This window comes from Vigna unguiculata, chromosome 7, assembly GCF_037176805.1.
Source record: "Vigna unguiculata cultivar grain cowpea cultivar isolate G323 ecotype 2 chromosome 7, ASM3717680v1, whole genome shotgun sequence".
Classification (NCBI taxonomy): Eukaryota; Viridiplantae; Streptophyta; class Magnoliopsida; order Fabales; family Fabaceae; genus Vigna; species Vigna unguiculata.
The window spans coordinates 6343551-6368431 of record NC_140798.1 but is presented as its reverse complement, the minus strand read 5'-3'; the positions used below and the strand labels follow the sequence as shown (position 1 = coordinate 6368431).

General features: G+C 34.9%; 2 protein-coding genes across 4 annotated transcripts in view; one reads left to right on the top strand and one right to left on the bottom strand.

Annotated features, from left to right (window-relative positions):
* The first annotated feature begins 256 nt into the window (after positions 1 to 256).
* On the top strand, positions 257 to 647 carry SMAP1 (small acidic protein 1). Its single transcript, XM_028079059.2, has one exon. It carries the CDS (start codon positions 304 to 306, stop codon positions 487 to 489), a length of 186 nt encoding a protein of 61 aa, XP_027934860.1. The 5' UTR covers positions 257 to 303; the 3' UTR covers positions 490 to 647.
* A 3637-nt stretch (positions 648 to 4284) lies between these two features.
* LOC114192451 (putative triglyceride lipase) overlaps positions 4285 to 24881 on the bottom strand; it is a 34389-nt gene continuing 13792 nt past the window's right edge. Inside the window, exons 8-19 of one of the 3 annotated variants that reach the window (XM_028082175.2) lie at positions 23661 to 24710; positions 23439 to 23501; positions 23315 to 23361; positions 22294 to 22339; positions 22107 to 22186; positions 20944 to 21057; positions 18140 to 18221; positions 7677 to 7802; positions 7097 to 7177; positions 5874 to 5999; positions 5115 to 5324; positions 4285 to 4560 (exon numbers count right to left, since the gene is read on the bottom strand). In XM_028082175.2, the coding sequence (XP_027937976.2) occupies positions 5262 to 5324; positions 5874 to 5999; positions 7097 to 7177; positions 7677 to 7802; positions 18140 to 18221; positions 20944 to 21057; positions 22107 to 22186; positions 22294 to 22339; positions 23315 to 23361; positions 23439 to 23501; positions 23661 to 24710 (1878 nt within the window). In that variant the 3' untranslated portion in view covers positions 4285 to 4560; positions 5115 to 5261. Of the gene's footprint in view, positions 4561 to 5114; positions 5325 to 5873; positions 6000 to 7096; positions 7178 to 7675; positions 7803 to 18139; positions 18222 to 18252; positions 19725 to 20943; positions 21058 to 22106; positions 22187 to 22293; positions 22340 to 23314; positions 23362 to 23438; positions 23502 to 23660; positions 24711 to 24881 lie in introns of those variants that run through there. The other 2 variants (XM_028082177.2, XM_085675336.1) reach the window with 2 other exon arrangements.

The window sequence follows — 24881 nt, the reverse complement described above, 5'->3', positions numbered from 1 at the left end:
TTATTTACACTGTTTGACACATTTTTGCTTCAATGTTAATTTAAATACTATCATGAAATGTGCTTGAAACGTCAGATAAACTTAACAAAATTTGGTTAAAAGGACTAAATTCACGCATTTTGAAAGATGAAGGACTAAATTGGTATAAAATTTTGATGAAAGATTAATTTCAAAATTCACTGAAACTTGATGACAAAAACATATTTAACCCTTAATAATATTATATTTATAATGAGACACCGACTATGTATAAAAAACCCTAATTTCAGGTTTCAATTTTTCAGAGAGTGTAGGTGAGAGAAGATGATGAGAGCAATGGAACTATTCGGGGAGATGGATGAGCAGGTATCGTCGATGGCGATGGACGTCGACGACGTCGACCCTCTCGAGACCTTCGCCGAGGGTGTCATCACCGCCGACCTCAAACTTGCGGATGTGAATTTCTTCAACAACTTCCAAGACGATTTCGATGATGCTGATATCAACTAATCATTACGTAGGGGTTAAATAATTTCCGGGTTAGGGTTCCTTTATCTTGTACTTTCCTCTCTGTGATGGTGAAGGGAATCGAAAAATAAATAACAGGACATGTTGTACTTTATTTCTGGGATTTTCGTGTTAATATGATAATTGTGTTTGGTTATTAACTGTACCTTGGTTTTATTTGATTATTGTGTGGTTTTTGTATCAGTTTTCTTTAATTGTTGTTTGTTTTAACGGTCTTGTAGCCAAAGCTTAATCTATCTTCGGAGGGAATTGGTTCTAAATTTCGAGTATCGTGCTGCTGCATTGTTTATTGCAGTTGCAGCTGTATGAACTTATTATATGTTTGCACATAACAGAGAAAAAGGATTCCACAATTATTTTCACTATTGATGCATCTTTTTACAATTATTCGTCGATGAATCATGTAGCTTCCCAAGGAACCACATAGAAGTGCCTCCTGCATTCTTGCAATATCTGATACAGTAGCACTCATTCAATCTCTAGCATTTAGAAGTTAGAAAAGAAGATTGAAATTTAATTTGTGTCTTTATAAACTGTGAAATAAAATGGTGTTGATTTTCTTTTGCGACTTTGTTATGGTTGCATTACAAAGTTGCCAATGCATTTTAGTTTTGTGATTTAAATTCGTTTAGCAATTGTGCACAGTTGCTGTTGTGAGCAGTTCCACAATGACAACATCGTGATCGCATTTGTTGTTGTGAACCAAAATTTAAATTTATGAGAAGTTCTTTGGATTTCTTTTAAGCGAGTAAGTGAAAAAGTATTAAGGGGGTATTCATTACTGAAATTTAGTGAGTTGAGATTTCAATGTACTTTTGAATCAAATGAGTGGGAGATAAATCTTGCGTGGTGTTTCTTGCATCTGCTGAATGTTTTAGCTGAGGCACTGTCATAGATGTGGGGGATGGGAAGGATGCTTCTAGCTATTTGTTTTGAGGCTTCCTTTTAGTAAGACAAAGTTTACATGGAGTGTATTCTTGTAAATTAAAGTAAAATATATTAGTTATTCATGAAAAAACTAATTTGATAGTATTGTAACAGATTACGAGTTAAATTTATAAGCAATATTTACCGTTGGTTTTCTCCCCTTGACTAGTTTGCTCTCTCTTGTAAATTTGTATCTAAAGCAATTATTACTGCCATTTATACTGGTGATTAAGTTTTAGTAATGTTACAATGCTTGATTTGGAAGATCTAACGAGAATAAGCACATTTTTTATGTGCCAAGAGAGCATTATAGCTAGCAGATGGAAGGTCGCAATTACTAACACAAGACTTGGTGGTTAGATGGGAGGGAAAGGTTGTGTGTTCGATCTCGGGCTAACAATTTGAAGGGAGAATGAGAGAGGTTGTAAGTTCGACTTTCACACTAATAAAATCTAACCACTAACATTTGCCTATAAAAAAAAAAAAAAAAAAAACAGAATTGGTTGGTGTGGTTTCTGTTCTTTATATGAGACAAGAGACATTACTAAAAGTACTATCCATCCTCAAGGTTAATGTCAGTTTTTTCTCGGAGGTTTAAAGAATGTTACCAATTACTTTCAATTTCACGACATTACAACACTTTGACCTTTGGGGAATGAATATTTCCACACTAGCCTTCACGAGTACGAACAAAATTATGTTTAATGAAACATCATAGGATTACAAAAATTATATCTAGTGAAACTCTCATAGTGAAACTGATCAAATTTTATATTTTGTGTTTGCATCTTCTTTCTTTTATAGACTTTATAAAGTATTTGTTGCGAAGACAATCTTTTATCTTTAAAGCAGATATTTTGATCTTCGTATATTAGACAACAGATAGTTATTGCAAAATAGCTTAAATTCTAGCTCAATATTATGCTTTGCTAATCTTTGACATCTTTTGAAGAATAAATAGTATATTCCATTTGTATTTGAAATTATTGTTGACGAATGATTAATTTTTAGATTAAATAAGTAAAGATATTATTTCTCAGTTGAAATTAAACCCTTTCATATAATAGTGTGTTGGATGCTACTATTGATAAAAGGGCTTTTTTTCGTAGATGATTCTCCTAAAACTATATGTAAAAACTCTTGAATTATAGATTTTGGCGTGACCAACCATACGACTCTTCATTAGACTCTTTTGATATTATATGTTTCTCTTTCTAGTAACCATATTACTGTTGTCGGTGACATTTGTATCACATAACTGGACTGAACAATGTTTCTCTTTTTTCATCCCTCAACTTTAAACATATTCTTCATGTTCCAAAATTTTGTAATAACTTTATGTTAAAAGACTTACTTACGACCTAAGTTGTTTTGTAACCTTTTTTTCTTCTCCATTGTATTTTTCAGGATCTTGCCACAAAGAGCAATTGAAATTGTTAAGGAAAAGGGAGGGGGGTTTTATTGCCTTGAAGACTTAAGAAGCAAGGATAGTTCGAGATGACAAATGATTACCTTTTGCCTCCAATCTTAAATTACTATCGAGTTCTCCTTTGGTTTCTCCACTGTTGTTTTAGGCATACCTTTTTATGTTTCATTTATTTTTGAAAGAGTCTATTGAATCATTAAGGATGATGTATGGCAATTTACAAAGCATGTCGCATATCCTCTTAGTAATACAAAAATTGTTTATCCTTTTGATTTGATGGGTAAATAGTCGGTTCAATATTTGTTGTATTGACATATTTTATTATTTTACTTTTAGTACAGTAAGAAAAAAAGAACTTACTATAAGTTTTTTTTTTCTTAACTTTGTTAATGGCTAGAATAATTGAAATGTCTTTGGTTTTTTAGTAATAATGATTTATTAGTGTTAATTATACCAATTCCTCTCGAGTGTGTTATAAATCCATAGTTTTAACTACAGATTAATGAAAAGTTAATTATATATTAATATTAATATTCCTTTTTAATAAACTCACGACAGTTATTAAAAATTAAATATATTTTTAATTACCTCAATCATTAGCATACTTTAAACAAAAATAAGAAAATTAAAGTTTTTGCAGTTATTTTTTTTCTTATTGTACTGCAAATAAAATATATGAATAATTATTCAATTGAATTGATTATTTAATTTGATTCACGCTCATGTCTGAGGGACTACATCCAATTTTAGTATATATATGTGAAATGGTTTGTCATTTGATGACTATACTAGTTTCACATGATTTTTCTTCTTGAAATAAGACTTTTTTTTTTTTATTTGTCAAATTCTTTCATATAATAAACAAAACTTAGAAATCAATTACATGTTTACATTCTAGTAATCGGAGGAAATGTTTAAATCATGACATGTCTGACTATATCTTTAAAAATAAGTAAAATAAGTAAAAAATAATTGTAGAATCTGAAAATTAAAAATAACTCTTAAAAGTTAAAGATTGTTAAGAGGAAAATAACTTTTGAATCACCTAGATTATACAATTTAGAAATTATTGTTAACTTTTAAATTATATGAAGTCTTTTTTGTTAAGAAAAAAAAAAAGACTTCCGCGAAATCGCGGAAGTCATTTTATTGTAAAATTCAGAAAGGGCAAAAGTAGATTCTTTTTGCATGGGGTAGGAAGAATTTGCCTTTGCTATGTCTATTAGTTCAATTCAAAAGCTCGACTCAACTCCTATTTTTAATTCACCTCTACTTTTATGAACAAGTAATCATAAACAAAATCATTGTTCACCGTCTATCTTTTACATCTTCACTGAATGGTAATGTGACTCTTAATCCAATAAAAACTAGCAATGCAAATCAATCTATAAAAATTTGAGTCGCTCAACCACCATAACTGAATCTTTGAACAACATAAAATGTTTGTATAAGCATATTTACAACATAAATTACATTCTGCATGAGGCTATAGATTCTTAAGATCAGAACAAGGATTAGATATGTCTTTGAATATTTGACATGCATGCTATGATATCAATTTCACAAGCCAAATCAATATAATACTTAAACAACAGAAGCTGTAAAGAATTTTTGTTCTTCAGTCTCTAGTAACTCACCATTCCTTGTCGGTTCCATTTGCAAAATATACAGGACATACTGCATTGCTTCCATTTCCTTGGCTGCCAATTCAAGTAGGTTTTATTAATAAAACAGAAAATCTTCTTCCAGAATATTAATCATGCAACATACAGCCACATTCAAGTTCATTACTGAGGAAAAGAATAAATTACAAGTTTTACTGTCTTCTTACAAGTTCTGGAAAATAAATTCAACCATTTTAAAACTATAGAATGAAATTAAAAAACTAAATGAAATCTGTTTCCTAAAGAACACGTTACACAAGGAATACTGTAGAGGATGGTAACCTTTCATTAGTTTCCATTAGCATTAAATAATGAGTGTTAAAAATTGTTGAAAAAACAACGGCGAGATTGTAACACTGCCATATAATTTTTTTTTAGCAGATGCATTATCCTTCAAGTTGAAATATGGCAGAGTTGGGAGAATGACGTACTAAAACAACTAATAAGGTTCAGTTATTTCACAGTAAATCAAAGAAACAGGTTTTTATACAACTTTTGCAATCCAACAAATTGATTATCTTAAATATTTTTTAAAAAGGTAAATAAAATGTATGTATAACAGTTGGTTAACATAGTAAAGTCTACTATACCTGAAAAGAATTGGCTGCAAGCTCGCAAGCGATCTCAAATATACATGTATGCTCTTCTCAACACCTATATACAACTTTATCAAGTATACTTCTAGTTGGGTACCGGAGACTGAAGCTGGCCAGCCATAGCAAACCCTTGTTGCATCATTATAAGCTATAGTTTTGATCTTGTTCTGACCTTGGGACTGCTTGGTAATTTGATCTTACATTCTGAATTAAATAATAATACAGTACCAAACATTAATAACAGATAAAATGAATGAACGAACTAATAAGAAAAGGAAACTGCATGATAAACATTAAAAAATTGAGTCAATAAATATTTTAGTCCCCCTAATAAAACCGATGTTAATTTGATCTTTAATCATAGAAAAGGAGGTCAATTTTTTAGTTCTTAAAGAATTTTCTTTTGTAAAAGAAATAATGCAGTAAAATACAATTTCCAATTTGTAAATTTCACTCTTTTAATATCACTATTGTTAGATGTATTTTCAATATATGAACCTAGGCCCATCTCTATGTAATGCAATGTAATGAACAGTTTATATATAATATGTTCATTTGTTTTGCTCGTGACCCAAGTATTCATTCATATGAATACTATCCTACATTTCTACAACTATTATAATAGACTACTTCCAAAAAAAAATAAAAATCCGAAGTATTCTATTACCAGTAAGACTAGACAAGAATGACAACAGCAGAACAAAAGAATTAGGCAAGTGATAAATTGAATAGTTTTATGAGATTGCACTGTACCTCTAGTAATGTGATGTAATAGAAATCCTCCATATGCTGCATCAGAGCACTCCCATCTCTGATTGAGCGGAATATATTTATTTCAGTTTGCAACAACTTCTCAATAAGCTCCTTCTCACCCTTCAACTGATACATCAAGGTTGGGAACGGTGAGCATGTAAGAAAGACCAACTCTAGATTCTTAAAAGGAAGAATATGCCAACGGTGCAAATAAACATAGCCCATTTTGATAGGTTGAGAAGAAAAAAGTACTCTATGGTACAATGAATATCTACGATGTTAGACCCTTCGGATATGTGCGTGTGTATCCTATTACAGGGGATGACTTGATGTGTACAGTTTCTAGGTGCCAAAACTACACATATTTAGGCCAAATTATTAAACAACTTTTTCATGCAAAAATTGGAAACTGCCAGAAAAACTGTTTCTGATATTATTCATAGAGAAGCACTTGCTCTTAAATAGAATACATGCACATAATAACTAAAAGTCCTAATTTATGATGGATATAATCTATCCCTACAAATCAGGATCAAAGATATTGTACATTAAATACGAAATGCAATTAAATCTCCTAATAATGTATTAACTGCAGCATAAATGATGGAATTCTGACAATCACTTTGATTTCAACTTTATGGCACCACAACACTACCCAGTCAATGTGAGAAACAACTTTAGTATTTCCCCTCAAAAAATAAAGACTTTGAGGGTTTGAGGGGAGATTAGTATCTAGAGAGTTGTTTTTGAGTAAAGGGGGAGAGGTAGAGGAAGTGAAAGTACGATAAGGGTTGGGCTGTGGAGGACAGATTATTGGTATATGTAGCACAAACTAATGCTTTTTTATTTAAGAAAAACTCAATTATCATAAAAAAATTTAAAATGCTTTTTTTAATTAATTCCTTATATGTAGCACAAACTAACAAACCCTTAATATATTTGGAACATAACATTTAGTATTCATGTGAAATAAAAATTAATGACTATTGTTGAATATAGAGAAAATAGGGTTTGAGATTAATCTCTCTTATGTAGAAAATACACATAGGGGCTGTATTTATAATAAAAAAAATATGGACTAAACACAAAATACATATGAAGAATAAAAACAATAGAAATAGAAAATAAGATATTAATGATATCTTAACAACTATAATTATAAGTGAATTTGTGAATAAATCAGAATAAACATTTCCTTCGAAGTTAGAAAAGAAGAAACTTACAAATTCGCTGACTATAACATCCGGTGTTGATTCCCCAAGAACATCACCTTCATAACCATCTCCCAAAATATCTTTGTTTTCCTGGATGACACGCATTTGATATATTAGTAAGAGTAGGCGTTTGGAAACGCACAATTCTTCTAAACTTCAAGAAATTATTCCTCTTAGCCACTGACAACTGACTTTCACTTCAAATATAATGCCATGCTTCTGATAAATTACATTGTATAACTGTCGATGCTAGGGTGATACCCAAAATAATAGCCATTTTAATTTTGGGGCTAATAAATGTAAGTATTTCATGTCAGTCATTTCCCCTAATAGCCATTTTAATTATTTCATTTCAATCATTTTCCCATATAGCCAAGCTCTTGATAATTAAATAGTAGAACTATCAAGACTAACAAATCTAACCATACAATTTCAGTCAATTTTCCTAAATATTGCCATTAATAGCCAAATCAATTAGGCTGGTAAAATTGTCAACAAAAAAGCATGAGTGCCTCAAGACAGATAAAGAAAATAGTATGATTTTTAAAGGAGAGATTCACGAGTGCAAAGAATTATAATAACCACTCACTAGGGCATTTCCTAAAACCCCTGCAGCAAGAAATACAGGTCGCTCAACATGACAATAACCCATTAACCGTGGAACGGTAGGTATAATATCTCTGTGATTCACAACTCGCCAGCTATCTTTAACTCTCTGCATATACAGGAGGAAAACAATATGTTGTGTTCATTCAATAATAACAAGAAAAACACAAGAACAAGAATGAAAGAAAGCAATTGTATTATAACATAGAGTTCTACACGGTACATTCTCAATGCAACGTGCATAGCATACACATAGCAGGCTAATACAGGTGCTACTAGACATTCTCTATGGTGCACTTCTTCAGGCGATTATGATTCAGAGCCAATACTTTATAATTCTCCTCCACCTTGACTCAAATCATGGAAGAGATCCCGCATCACCTTATTTTAATCTACTCCAAGCAACGTTTGAATCTTGATCTTGGTATGGACTTCGTTAACACATATGTAGGAATCTCCTCCAATGCTACCTCCACAATCCTAACCTCCCCAAACTCAACAACATCTCTAACGAAGTGCAATCTAACATCATTGTGTTTAGTCCACTAATGGTATATCTAATGATCAACTAGATATATGACACTTTGACTATCATAACGAATAATTACACAATACCCAGCTCTTCTTCCATCCCTTTCAACCACAAAGTCTCCTTCATCCCTTCTGTGAACGTGATATACTCAACCTGGGTAGTAGATAAAGCTACCACTGGTTGTAAATTGGCTTTCCAACAAACTGCAATACCAAATAGTGGTAAAAAAATAGCCAAAAATCAACTTACTGATATCAACATTCCCTACATAGTCTACATCTACAAACCTTTCTATAACTTCTTTGTTATGGGTAGAGTATCTATACAATGGTCCATATTCTTATCATATATCTACCTCCCCATGAACATGTCCAAGATCTGCAATGAATCTGCTCACCACACTAATGGCATGTGCCGGATCTAATCTGTTACACACCATCCAACCCATGATTATCCCTGCTCCATTGGCATATGTAATAGTCTTCCTTTCCCTCCTACTTTCCTCAAACCTAAAAGCTTGGGTAACTGAGAGCTTCTGTGATGATCCAATGGTGTACCCACAAGTTTAGATTCATGCATCCTAAACCTCTTAACAACCTTCTTCAAATATCTTTGCTAAGATAGATATAAAACTCCAATTGTTTGATCCCTCCATATGCCCATCCCCAGTATTTGCCTTGAGGGACGAAGATCTTTCATTTCAATCTCTGAGATTAATTTTCTTTGATTTCTTTTGTCTCATTTTTATACTAGCTAACTATAAATATATCATCTACATAGGAGTAAGAATAACACACTACTTCCTTCTCTTTTCAGATGTAGACACAACTATCATAATTGTTCCTCTGGAAACTCGTCTAGCTCGAGAAATCATAAAGTCTCTTGTACCATTGCCTTGGACTTTGCTTTAAGCCAAACAATGATTTTTGTAAGAGACGCACCTTTCCTTCGTCTTCAACAAATACCTTTGGTTGTTGCATGTAAATGGTCTCCTCCAAGTTTCCATGCACAAAAGTTATCTCAATATTCAATTGTTCTAATTCTAACGCCATTTTGTACTAATTAACAATTGATATCAATATTCTTATCAAATCGTGTTTTGCCATTGGTGAGAAGATTTTATTATAGTTTCTCCCCTCCAATAGTGTAAAACCTTTTTGAACTAGATCTCTCCTTGAATATTTCTTTCACCACACCTGATCTTCCTTCCTTCTTCTTGAATATCCACTTGCATCCAACCACCTTTTGATTTTTGAGTGGATCAACAAAGTGTCCACATTTGGTTCCTTCTCAAAGATTCAACTTCCCTTCCATGACACATTATCAATTGTCAATTCTAACCTTCTAAGCCTTATACGGCATCGATTGACGCTTCTAGGCTTTGAACATTATATCTCTTCAATAGCAGTAAAAGCATGCCAAATAAGATCAACATATTTAAACCTCTGTGTAAGTTTGATCGCCTCTCTGTATCACACATAAGTTGATAGCCAGAGTCCAAATTCACATGTCCTAGCCTTCCTGAGTGAGAAGAAAAAGGTTGATTCTTGTTGTTTGATACTTCATCATCAAACCCCTCTAGACGATCTGATCGAACACCAGAAGACTTCACCTCAACATGAGCTATCTTGCCTTAATCTAAATCTCTACACATCATAATCATTTCTCATTGAATGTGACGTCCTAACTAATGAAGCATCTAGTTTCCCCAGGATTTAATCTACACAACTTATAACCCTTCGTTTATTCAACATATCCAATGAAGATATACATCTTTGCCCATGCTTTAAGTTTATCTCTCGTGACATGTGCAAATGCCAAGTTTCCAATGTCACGAAATGGGCTCTCTCTGTTTTCGATGCCCTTTACTCCTCTATTCACCTCATTAAATAATACATAACATATCACCCTTTTAATGATAATTGATTCTAATTCCTGATTTTTTCAACCTAAATTAGGAATCCTAAATATATGCAATTATTACAAATATGCCATATTATATAACAGCAGATAATTGTCCAGCAGATTTATTGCCTAACATCCCCCCGCAAATTGATGTGGGTGGTCAAGGAGCATAAATTTGTTAATAAGAAACTGGTGTCGAGGACGAGGAACAGCCTTGGTAAATATATCGGCAAGCTGAAGTTGCGAGGAAATGTGGGGAAGAGAGACAATACGAGTATCAAAAGCCTCACGAATGGAATGACAATCCACTTCAATATGTTTAGTGCGTTCATGGAAGACGGGATTGGCTGCAATTTGAATGGCACTAGTATTATCAGCATAGAGAGGTGTAGCTGAGTTTTGAGGGAAGCCAAGCTCGGTTAAAAGACCACGAAGCCAAATAATTTCAGAGCAGGCTAGAGACATAGCACGATATTCAGACTCAGTGGACGACTTGGAGACTCGGGCTTGCTTTTTGCTCTTCCAAGAAACAAGTGCAGAACCAAGAAACATGCACCAACCCATGACAGATTTGCGAGTATCTGGACAACCTGCCCAATCAGCATCACTATAACCCACCAAAGTAAGAGACGTCCCAGTAGGGAAGAACAATCCCCGATGAGAAGTACCTTTCAAGTAACGAATGATACGGCGAACAGCAGCAAGGTGAAGATGGCGAGGACTGTGCATAAATTGGCTAACCTGTTGAACTACAAAGGAGATGTCAGGACGTGTAATAGTCAAATAATTAAGACTTCCCACTAACTGACGATACAACAATGGATTAGGTAGAATGTCACCCTCGTCACGTAGATATTTGACATTAACTTCAAGAGGAGTATCCACAGGAACAGCAGTTTGGAGACCAGCCAAAGAGATCAAATCATCAGTATACTTTTGTTGATGAAGAAATAGACCTGTTGGACCAGAATGAACCTCAAGACCCAAAAAATAGTGAAGATTTCCAAGATCTTTCATATGAAAAGAAGCTTGAAGTTGTTGTTTAAGGCGTTGTATTGACTCATGATCGGAACCAGTAATGACCATATCATCCACATAAATAAGGAGAAGAACAATACCAGTTGCAGTGGTTTGAATAAATAAAGAAGAATCATATTGACTTTGAGTAAAAGAAAAACCAAGGAGAGTAGTCCGAAATTTTTCAAACCATGCCCGCGGTGCTTGTCTCAAACCATATAAAGATCGTTTGAGCTTGCATACACCAGTAGAAGAAGAAAACAGACCTTGGGGAGGGGTCATATAAATATCTTCAGTTAGGTCACCATGAAGAAAAGCATTTTTCACATCCATTTGATGGAGAGACCAGCCTTTGGAGGCAGCAATGGAGAGCACCGTGCGGATAGTAGTCATTTTAGCCACAGGTGCAAATGTCTCATCGTAATCCACGCCATATTCTTGTTTGTTACCCAAAGCAACCAAACGAGCCTTGTAACGATTAAGAGAACCGTCAGAATTAAGTTTCACAGAGTATACTCATTTACAACCAATGGGTTTGACACTAGGGGGACACGGAACAAGATCCCAAGTGTAATTCTCCTGAAGGGCCTGCAACTCCTCTTGCATAGCTTTGACCCAACACACATCCGTTACAGCCTGTGAATAGCAGGTAGGAATAGGAATGCTAGATAAAGTGGCAGTAAGAGAAGTAGGAGAGTGACCATACCTATTTGGTGGACGAGGAATACGATTTGATCGACGAGGTGCTATTGGCGTATGATCAGGTGACGGGTCAGAGTCAGGAAGGGGCGGGGCAGGCTTGCGTCTAGTATAAACATAACCTGGTTTAAACCGTTCTGGAGCATGAGAAACCTCAGGAAAGGTCGGGAGACTAGCAAAACCAGGAGCATCGGGAGAAACAAATGGAAAAAAATCTTGATGATCAAAGAAAACCACATTCCGAGAGATACGTAAACGCCGGGCAGCAACATCATAACACACGAAACCCTTCTGAGTCGTACCATAACCCATAAATGCGCATTTGACAGATTGGGCCCCAAGTTTGTGCCGTTCCGAAGGTGGAAGGTGAATAAAGCATACACAACCAAAAGGGTGAAGACCATCATAACTTGGCTGTGTGGAATAAAGACGAAAGAAAGGAGAATCGAGGCCAAGAACTTGGGAGGGAAGGCGATTGATCAAGTAGACAGCAGTGGTCAAGGCCTCAACCCAAAAATGAGAAGGAACCGACGCCTGAAGAAGTAATGCTCGTGTGACATCAAGCAAGTGCCTATTCTTTCGCTCCGCGACGCCATTTTGTTGTGGTGTATATGGACAAGAACGTTGCGAAATAATGCCTTTTTGTTGTAAATACTCTTGAAACGCAGCAGAAATATATTCCCGACCAGAATCAGTGCGCAAAATCTTAATGCAAGTGTGAAATTGATTCTCAATGTAGGCCAAGAATGTCTTGAACATGGAGAAAACTTCATTTTTAGAACGGAGAAAATATATCCAAGTAAAGCGGCTATAACCGTCAATAAATGTCACAAAATACTTATACTTGGCATGTGATAAGATAGGCGATATTCCCCAAACATCACTGTGAATAATGTCGAAACATTTGTCAGCATGATGAGCATTAGACCGAAACGGGAGGGTTTTGCTTTTAGCCAGTTTGCATACAGAACAGTGAAAAGATGAATCAGGAATGATACTTTTATTGCTCAAGAAACCATTTTTCAGTAGATGAGACAAAACAACTGGATTTGGGTGACCTAACTTTTTGTGCCAATCGGCATACTTATTTGAGACTCCAATACAATGAAAAGACAAAAGGCTAGGTAAAGTAAATTGGAGTGGAAATAATCTGCCCACTTTAGGCCCCTTCGCGATCACCTTCCCCGACACCTGATCCTGCACAACACAACCAGCCCGAGAGAAATTAATAGTGCAATTGTCATCCACCAATTGTCCAACCGAAATTAAATTAGAAACAAGTCCAGGAGACACAAATACATTTCGAAAGGAAGGTGTAATATCACCAACAGCAGTGATGGAAAGAATATTACCATCGACAATCTAGATATTTTGAGTACCATTATAAGTACGAACATTGGTTAAATGTTCAGAGGTACCAGCCATATGATTGGAGGCGCCAGAATCAACAAACCATGGTGAAGATATATTGTGAGACTTACCCTGGATGCCTAATGCAGATAATGCTGAAAGCACCATTTGTTGAACCTTCTCTGGCGTTAAAGCCTCAGGGACTGGGACAGAAGGTGTCTCAGTCATGGAACTAGCTACATGAAAAGCTTGCACCTGGCGCCGGGGTGGGCGAGTGGGACAGTCTGTGATGATATGACCACGTTGCTTACAATAGTTGCAAAACTTTTGAGTGCAATGGCGAGCAATATGACCAAACTGTTTGCACGAATAACATTTAACTTGTCGTGTATCACGACCTTTGCTTTCATCTTGGGCAGTATAGGCAACAGTAATAGCTTCCGAAACAACAGAATCACGGGACAAAGCTGCCTGAGTAAGAAGACGTTGTTCTTCGCGAAGAAGTTCACCAACACATACCTCCAAAGAAGGGAGTGGGTTCCGATTTAAGAGAGCAGCACGGACAACTTCAAATTCTGGGCGAACCTTCATGAGAAATTGGTCCCGTTTAGTGACCTCGTAAACTTCTTGAACCGCTGCCAAAGAAGTTTCCGGAACAGCAGCATGTAGTATAGCAGAGTGTTCAGCCCATAAGTTGAGGAAACCAGAATAATATTCCTGAATAGAGGAATTAGCTTGACTATAATTGGCTATGTCCAATTCCAACTGAAACCGTTTGGCAGAATGATCTTGACTAAAAATGCGTTTGAAATAATTCCACATGTCTGCGGCAGTTGAAAATGAACGCAGGTTATTAACCATTAGAGGTTCGATTGACCCCAAAAGCCAAGAAATAACCTGGGCATCCTTTGTCTCCCAAGGAGCCAACTCAGCCGTGGTCGTGGGTTTAGGGGAGGACCCATCGACATGACCCCACATGCCTTTCCCTCGCACGAACATTCGGAATTGAAACTCCCAAGCAGCATAGTTCTTGCCGTTAAAGCGAACACAAAGATTCTCCGTAGCCATGAAAACAGAGAAAAAGAAAAGAGTTTCGTGCCGAGAAAACAATGAAGCAAGAACGTGATCGAAAATACCCACGAACCAAGAAGCAAGCGCAGGAACAGGAACAAGATCAAAGCTCACGAACGTGATCGAAAATACCCAGGAACCGAGAAGCAAGTCACGAACGGGATCGATAGCAAGATGGGAACACTCACGGTTCTGTCAAGAGACTCGTGATACCATGTCACGAAATGGGCTCTCTCTGTTTTCGATGCCCTTTACTCCTCTATTCACCTCATTAAATAATACATAACATATCACCCTTTTAATGATAATTGATTCTAATTCCTGACTTTTTCAACCTAAATTAGGAATCCTAAATATATGCAATTATTACAAATATGCCATATTATATAACAGCAGATAATTGTCCAGCAGATTTATTGCCTAACATCCAAAACCCTAAAATTATCATAATTTGTTGGTTTTCACACAAAACCTCCATAGGAGTCTTAAACTTCATTGCCGATTGTTAGAAGTGAGTTTTAAGCCTAACTCAACCCCACAAAACCGGCTTGTAAGGTGAGGATTGCACCCACTTATATATTGTGAATTGGCCTTATCTCTAGTCGATGTGGGACTTGCAACACACCCCCTCACGCCGAGGTATATTCATCTCGTGCGTGGGACAAGAAATTAGTGGGTGCTCCGTTAGCGGCCCGATATCGGGTGGAACAGAATGTCCAAGAAAGTTCGCTAGGATAGGCTCTAACCTAGCTTTGATACCATGTTAGAAGTGAGTTTTAAGCCTAACTCAACCCCACAAAACCGGCTAGTAAGGTGAGGATTGCACCCACTTATATATTGTGAATTGGCCTTATCTCTAGTCGATGTGGGACTTCCAACACCGATGATGGACTCTTGTTTACTATATAGACGATCACATCTATAGCTTCCCCCAGAAGGACTTACGCAAACCAACACCCAGTAACATATACTTTACCTGCTCCAAAATGGTTTTGTTTATCCTCTTACCAAGACCATTTTGTTGAGGTATACCTATGAACAACTTATGGCATCTTATACCTTCTTTCCTACAAAACTCATTAAATTGCTTTGATACAAAGTCCAATCCATTATCAAATTTAAACACTCTAAGTTTGGTTAACTATTAATTACCAATCATGGCGTACCACTCTTTACATCTCTAAAAATTCTCAATCTGTAAATATACAAATTCACCTCCTTAGCAAGTAATCATCAATGATAGTGAGCAAATAAGACCCTCTACCATGAGTCTGAGCTCGTGTTAGGACCTCAAAGGTCTACGCGAGCATACTCAAATGGTCTACTAGACACATACTTACCCGTCCCACACTTTAATTTGAGACTTTCCAAGTAGGTTTTGCTTGCCTATGAACTCTAGACAATCTACCTTTTAGTGACTTCTCTTGTGGCAATTGTAACACTCAAGACCTTGATTCTCCATTTCATCATATGAATGTTTTGTCTTACTCCCTTTCAAACTCGACCATTATTGTATACCTTAGACTATTGAAGCTTTAGTAGCCCCTTCTACAAAATTGAGGTTTGTACTTCCCCGAGAGTAATGGTATAATCCTTCCTATTGAATATAGTGAAAATTAGGTTTAGGGTTAATCTCCCTTATGTCTAAAATACACATAGGGTAATATATCTATGAAGAATAATAAAAGTATATATGACAACCAAACAAAATATAGTAAATAGAAGATATTGTTACAAACATATCAACAATCTTCATTTGAGTTAACGAACTTAGTCTTGATTTCTAGATACAATCATCTCTCGAATGAAATATCAGTCAATCTCAATGTGTTTGGTCCTTCAACGAAAGACATGATTAGAATTAGAACTAATATGTAGATCCGTCTGTCACATATAAGTGTCATTTAAGTGACATCTCCAAATTGTAACTCTCTAAGCAATTGCTTAAGCCAAACAAGTTTAGAAGTAGCTGAGACCATAGCTCTATATTGTGCTTCTGCACTAGACATTGTCACAACACTTTGTTTCTTACTCTTCCAAGAGATCAAGTTACCACCAATGGAGTCATAATACATGAAGGTATGAATAGAAAACAACTTTTGTATGGTTATTGGAACCATATAACAAACCCTTTCTAGAAGATCCTTTAATGTACTTTAATATATGGATAATTGCATCTCAATGCTCTTCATGGGGAATTGAGAAATTGGCTCACCACACTGACTGCAAAAGAAATGTCAAGATGAGTAACTGTAAAGTGTAAGGTAATTTAATTTCCCAACCAATCTTCTATATTGCTTAGGATATGAAATAGGCTCCCCCCTGATTTGGTAGGAGTTTGGTATCAGAATCATGGGTTAGATCCTATCCTAACGAAATTTAATGTTTATTGGGTTTATTGTTCCACCCGGTATCGTTCCACCTGGTATCGGTCCACCCATTAGTGTCTAGTTCCATGCTAGAGATGTACATACCTCGGCATGAGTGGGATCTGTTGGAAGTCCCACATCGACTAGAAATAAAGTGATTTTGTACTATAAGTGAGTGCAAATTTCACCTTGCAAGCGATTTTATGGGACTGAGTTTGGCTTAAAGTTCACTTCTTAACACTTCCCAAACAACAACGTGCCTTTAAAATGCTCAAATATCTTAGGCAAGGCATTAAGAATAGTAAAGTCTGATCTTTATCTTCAAACTTCAATTCAATGTTCTCCAAATCATTTATAATCTTGTTTAAATCCGCTACTTGCTCCACCATTATTCTTGATTCAGTCATTTTGGATGAATATAATTGTTGCTTCAAACAAAATCTATGTACCTAAGATTTTGTCATATATAATGACTTATCGACATTGATGCAACAGTTTTTGTCCTTCATGACTTCTCTAAGTGTCATATCCCAAAAACACAAATTTATGGCCTTCTAGCTTTGTTGATCATGCCAGTCTTCTTCTAAGACAACAATGTTGACATGCTCACCTCACCTTTCTCACATCACCACATCATTATTGTAAATATAACTCCATCTTGATCCTCCACAATTCGAAGTTGTTCTCACCAAAAACATTCACAATATCAAACTTGGAGGTCATGTCTTCAAACCTTGCTCTTCTTAACTTTCTTCCTCTTGTTCCCATAAATGGTACCAATTGTTGGGTTCGTTCAACAATAACAAGAAAAATACAAGAACAAGAATGAAAGGATGCAAGTTTGTAGCATACACAAAGCACGTTCTCAATGCACCATGTATAGCGTATACAAATTATCTATATATTGAACTAAGGAAACAGAATAACATAAAACTACAAAGAGAGTTAAGACAAAACACCACTAAAGGTGGTAGAAGGTAGACAGTCTAACTAGTTTTAATACTAGCAGACAGACTGTTCAACAATAACAAGAAAAACACATGAACAAGAATGAAAGGATGCAACTTTGTAGAATACACGAAGCACATTCTCAATGCACCATGTATAGCATATACAGATTATCTATATATTGAACTAAGGAAACAGAATAACAGAAAACTACAAAGAGAGTTAAGACAAAACACCCCTAAAGGTGGTAGAAGGTAGACAATCTAACTAATTTTAGTACTAGTAGATGGTCTATTGAGCTCTTCATCAAATGATTATAATTTAGAATCAGTACATCACACAATCATCATTTTTACAAAAATGTAAACAGTCAGAAAATTGTCTACTTTTTTAAACATGATAAACTAATAAAGAAGACAAAATATCTCTCAGTCAAACATTATAGTATATAGGAAGATATAGAATTTGAACAAGAACGAAAATCATAAGGGACAATCAATTCAATATAGCAACAAGGCAAACATCATTAACAAAATAGTTATATTATTTTCTAACCTCATTGTAAACTTCCGCAAATCTTCTATTACCAACCCTAGGAGAACCAAAGTTGTACATAGTAATAGAAATTGCTCCTTGCCTAGTAGACAAAAAAAAAAGTAACGGCACACAGAAACTGTCATGACAATAAATGGGGAAATAGTGATTATAAATATTAGGGTGTATTAATTGTTAGCTCCTATACTTTTAGTGATAGTATATATACATATTGTCTCAGTTCATTGCATAAAAATGCTTTGTACGCTAAATAACTTGTCAGCTTGGCAAAGTTAGTTATTGCCAGCTGTTTCAAACAAGTTGTATGTATAATATCACTACGTATACTATCTTTCAGAAAACTTTTAAATAGGTCCTCGGTTTCAGGTTTCAGAAACTTGCTTATTGTTAGCTCGTTATAGATATTCATTTGAAAGTTAATGAAAATTTACACAGATTCAATTATAAAATTCTCAAAGGGTACACAAATTCTATTTTTTAAAATGAAAATACGAATGCTAAGGTATCACTGTATGGGTTATAATCATAAGTTAAGACTATAGCCTCTATCAATCATTTGCACCATCCCTTATATCATATAAAGAAAAGAAATACAAAAGTGGATAACCCAACCATAACCCGCAAGAAAAACCAAGAATGTGGAAGCCCACTTCTATCTATGCAATCATAAGAAAGAAAGACAAGGGAAATTCCCTCGCACCATATAAAATCAACACCTATAATACCCAGGTGGCCAAACTGACAACACACAAGTTGACCTCTCTATACATACGAGAAAAAAATTGAAATTCACATCTTTAACCAAACCAGTAGCATTATTCCATTTGTTCCATAATCTCCAAGGAACTAACATAATATCACTGTAAGATTATACCATGAGTAATGAATCTGTTTCATTCCAAACTGAATTCAAACACTTTCGATTAGATTCCTACAAAGAAAAAACCGCTCCCATAAGCTCAACTTCAAAAGCAATGCCAATCTGAAGAGGACTAGAAATAAAAAATCCCTTATTCTCAGCCTTCAACTTAAAAATGCCACCACGAGTTGAAAAATTCCCAAACTTTAAGATGTCATTTGTGTTGCATTTAATCCATCCAAGATTTGGAGGATAGAAGACTTCTAATTTATTTTAGGTTTTATAAAATTCATGTTAGGCATCACTTAGAAACTATGACATCTCAAGCTGGCACCCCATAGTTCAACAATCAGTTGCCATCACATTAAGCAATCAAACACAAGACTTCTAATTTAATTAAACTAAAAACTATGTTTCAATTTGTTTTTTAAATAGGTAGAAAATAATCCTTCATGCTTCAAGATTTCAAAATCTTTCTCCAAATTTTCAACATATATCTTTATCCTAGTGGCCAACATTCTCCTGAAGGAAAACATACTCTAGTCTTGGTTTATGTTAACAATATGATTGTTACAGGTGATGATAAATAGAGAAACAAATCTTGAAAGAAAAGTTTGCTTCTCAATTTGAAATGAAGGATCAGGAAAATTAAAGTACTTCCTAGGAATAAGAGTTGCTTACTCGAAAAAAAGCATCTTTATCTCCCTAAGAAAGTATGTCCTTGATCTTCTCAAAGAAACACGTTAGATAGTAAAACCAAGGGTGTTTTTATTGAACAAAACCATAGAATTGGAAGTAATAAAGGCAAGTCTATTGTGAATAAAGGCCAATATCAAAGACTTATCGGGGAGCTCATTTACATAGCTCGCACCAGACCTGACATAGCCTATGTTGTGAGTGTAGTTAGTTAGTTCATGGATGATCCAAGGGAGAGACATTCACAAGTTGTAAACAGAATCGTTCAATATTTGAAGAAAAGTCCAGGAAGGAGATTACTAAGAGGAACGAAAAAATTAAAATGATAGTGTATACTGATGCAGATTATGCAAGGTTTATCTCAGATTGGAAATCCACCTCAGGATATTGCATGTTCTTGGGTGGAAATTTGGCGACTTGGAGAAATAAGAAACAAAATGTTATTGCAAGGTCTAGTGCAGAGGCTAAATTTCAAGCTATGGCACAAGGGATGTGTGAATTGTTATGGCTGAGAAGTATTCTAAATGATCTTAAAATGGCATGTGAAGAACCTATAATCCTTTATTGTGATAATAAGTCAGCTATTAATATTGTTCACAATCCAATTCAGCATGATAGGACCAAACACATAGAGATAGATCAACACTTTATCAAAGAGAAACTGGAGAGTGACCTGATCACCACTTCCTACATCCCATCTGGGCTTTATTTAGTAGATTTCTTTGCAAAAGGTTTTCCCATTGAGCGATTTCATGATCTCACATGCAAGTTGGGAATGATAGATATCCACTCACCGGCTTGAAGGGGAGTGTTGTTAGTAGGACATTGAATACATTACTGAAAGTTGTTGGTAGAATATTAATTGTATTACTAGAAGTTGTTAGAATATTCTAGAGATCCCTTTGTAATTATTACTTTAGGGTTAGAGTTTTCTATATATAGAGACCGATGTATTGTTTCCAATGAATAAATTTTGAATAAAAATCTTCTTTCTTTCATATTAATCCTTTCAAGTATATTCATTCTAGAGATCTCTTTGTAATCATTACTTTGGGGGTAGAGTTCTCTATATAGAAGCTTGTATATTGTTTTAAACATTCAACTCAATAAAATATCCTCTCATCATGTCTGATCTCTGTCAAGTGTATATAAAAAATTTGCTAGTAAGTGCGTGTTCATTTGCAAACAAATAAAAGCATAAAAAGTTATAAATTAAAGAAATCAAGTATATGAGAAATAATAAACTTACTTTGCTAATTGATTAGATGAAAGTTCAAGTGCGAGCAAGGTCGCCAATGCACCACCCAGACTATGACCAGTCACATAAACATGCCATTTGTGAGGTGACTTGGAATGGTCATCTCTGGAACAAAAAATAACTTTGGTTTGTCAAAGGAAATCAAATTTTGAGATGTACTGTTGACATAGTGTTGGCCTCAAGAACTAGATATAAAACAGTAACTGTATTAACAAAACAATCAGGTTTAATGACCACATTTGCTGTACAAGCACTCAACAAACAAGGTTTTACCCATTTTAAGGAGATTTTTCCTTCAAAGACCATATGCAACAAACCGAAACCTTAATACCCTCCTACAGGTCTGTCAACCAAACTGTGTGTATAATTGATTGAAACGCTATTGATAAAAAAGTAATAAATATAACATTGAACACTAGAATCACAAGTAATAGTTTAATACACTTGTTGTCCTAGAGAAAAAAAGTCTCCCCTGTCACTTTTAATACATCAATAGACTTTCTATCCTAGAGACAAACATCTCTTACAACCATATTCTCTGTCCACAAATCACAAACAACTTCACACTCGCCAATAATTACAAAACCAACAATCACAAATACTCCACATACACAACTACCAGAAGTTATTTTCCACACATATTTTCATGCTACAGTTTCTAATACATAACTAACTAGCAGTAGTTAATTTTTACACATAACTGCCTTCCTGGAGTTTTTAATATAGAATTGATTTCTGCAGTAGTAATTTTCTACACAACTATCACCCCGGAGTTTCTAATATTGAGTTGATTTCTAAAGCATTTATTTTTTACATATAAGTGTTATAATTCCACATAAGACTCAGGTCTTATCAAGAACACAACAACTGTCACTCCTAAATCATAACCTCCAAATAGAACCCATCACATAGTTATGAATAAAATTATATTTTTGCTTGTTCAAGTTGTACCTACACCCTAACCTTAAGCTTTTGGGATAGATCGTTCAAGACAATAAGTTATTCATTTGTCACTTAACTTATATAAGCACTTATTTAGTCAACTATAAAAGCTTCAAGTTGGAAAGCAAAGGGATTGTCAAAGTACTATAAGAAATACAGCAGAATTACAAGGCAGTGTGCTCAGTACGACAAAATTTCTTCACAAGACTTACACATAACCAATTGCAAGCCGAATAAGAGAAATGATCCTGGTCCTTACTGAATCATATGCACTTAGGAAACCACTGTGAACCTACAAAAACCATAGCAACATCAACAACAAACGAATAATATGTTCTTAAAGCCTTCAAAAAACCTACCAAACATGTCTGACCATAAACCTTACAACAATTAACATACTTGAATCTCTTGCTTGAAATCTCCACCAATCCTTTCAGGATTTAGCCTGTGAAAGTCATGGAAAAGTTATTCATGAAAGGACATAATATGGTTAGTGCACCTTAGATGGTATAACTTGAAAAACTGACATTTCTAATACATTTTGAAGTAATAATAGTCAATACCATCAACAGAAACAATAATGGAGTACTTTCTCAATGAACTAAAATTATCTTGCTGCCTTCATTCCCCAAAACATGCATCTATAGCTTTTCACTAACTTTCCTACTCATTTTTAATTTATCTATTATTTTTTTTTTTTTTTTTGCTAAATATTTTGTTTCAAAGTAATCAAATATATCTATTAAAAAGTTAACTTTAAGTCTAACTCAACTTCACAAAAATCAACTTGTAAAATGATGTTTGCACCCACTTATATACTATAATAAACTCTAAAATCATCTTAAGAAGTAGACTTTAAACTTAACTCAATATCGGACCACTTTTTAATATCTAATCTCACACACGAGATGTATATACCTCGGTGTGAGGGGGGTGTTGGAAGTCCCACATTGACTAGTGATAAGACCAGTTTAGAGTATATAAATGAGTGTAAACCTCACCTTGAAAGTCAGTTTTGTGGGGTTGAATTAGGCTTAAAATCCACTTCTTAACATGGTATCAGAGCCAAGTTAGAACTTATCCTAGTGAAATTTGTGTTTGTTAGGCATATCATTTCACCCGCTATCGGATAGACCACTCATTAACACTCAACCTCACAAAACTAGTTTTTAAGGTGAGGTTTGTAAAATTTGACCATATCTCTATCCAATTTGGGATCTCAAACAATATCACAAAATATCAAGCAGTACCATATGATTGCATTTATCAAATACATACAAATACAATTACTCACAAGATTAAAACTATAAAACAATGAGATACTAGTTAGATATAATGACCAGAAAGCAATGCCTACATGGCTGAAAACTAAACCAAACCACTAAAAAAGTCACACAACTAGGATGGAAAATAATCTTACCCGGCTGGCACAAGCATTAGATCAGTTCTTAAGTCCTTCCATTGAGACTGAAAAATAAAAAATATATGCATCTTTAACTGTCTAGGTGCTATAAACCACCTTAAAGAACAAGAATATAAACTACCTGTTCTGTTCCCCTAAAAGCAACCACCAACCTTCTTCGTGCAGAATCACGCCAAATTGCAACCTGAAAGTTCTAAAGACTTAGAAAATAGAAAGCAGCACATAGAATAAGACATTGGTAATATATCACAAACATGGCAATATATCACAAACATGCATTGCCTATTGAAATTTCACAGAAAACAGAGAAATGGACTTATTGAAGAGGTTATAAACAAAACACCTGTGTGTCTGTGGATGCATTATCCAAGAAGCATAATTTTTCAAACTCTGACTTAATAAAACTAGGTTGGCCCAGTGAAGTGGCTAGCATTGCCCAAGCCTCCATGGCACTTTCGGCAGTAGAAAAAAGTTCTTTCATCTCTTCAGTTATTTCATCATCCAGCACTATTCCACTCTGTGAGCTGGGAAACTTCTCACTACTGGAATATTGCATGTCCTTGTCTCCTGCTTTGGTACAATCTTCTTTCACTTTCTTCTCTTCTGATGAACCCCCTTCATCTTTTATTTTGGATACTGTTGCAGTCAAAAGCATCAAACCTCCTAAAATTGACTCAGTCTGCCTCATCAAATTTTGTGTTGCTTTTTTAACCTCTGGAAGTGAAGACTGAAACACGGTAATGGCAGGTTGGCCACTTGTTTTATCATTCGTATCATCTGTGCTGCCAGGCATTGCAAGACCAGATTGGACATAAACACTTTCTGCAATATTTTGCGATTGTGAGCCAATTTTGTTTAAAAACTCCAATCCATCCCACTTAAATTTCTCTGAAACAGAGATACCTAACTTTTGAGCTATGCTAGAATTAACAACATTAGCAAAATTCCTCCAAAAAATTTTATTTGATAATTCTTCCTCACTAACTTTTGTTGGCAATTCAGAAACATGTCCATTTTCAGTATCATTGTCATGTTTGACAAATTCCTTTGAGTTCCTCTGTTCCCTGCTAGCCTCATTGGAGCCTTCCGAACTACCAGCTTCGATGGAAGGAATATTGACTATAGAAGCAGATTCAGTCAGTTCCCCTGTAGCTTCACTGTCGTTCTCATCATTATTAATATCCGACTTCCGACCCTTCAGAAGATATGAATTGTTAAAAGACTTTAACTGCCCAAATGCATATTCCACAAATTGGCGGGCCTGTACTGTATCAGAACCAATAACCTTTCTGAATGCAGAATCAAAACCCTTTATCTTTAAAAAGTCTAAAACAAAAGGTATCTTCCACCACCTTTTCTCTTCATCAATTTCATCATAGCTTTTATATTTTACCTGAAATCCAAAAGTTATCACAATCATGATTCATTACAATGTAACCTCTCCTTTACACAACATAACAGAGTTTATTCCAAACTAAGCACATATGAACGTAAATATTTCAAAATACATAAAGCATATAGCTTATATCAAAAGTCTTGATTGAAGTTCAAGAAGTCAAATTTT

Excerpts from the sequence above, each read along its gene's own strand:
- SMAP1 (XM_028079059.2), top strand. The coding sequence starts at position 304 with ATGATGAGAGCAATGGAACTATTCGGGGAGATGGATGAGCAGGTATCG.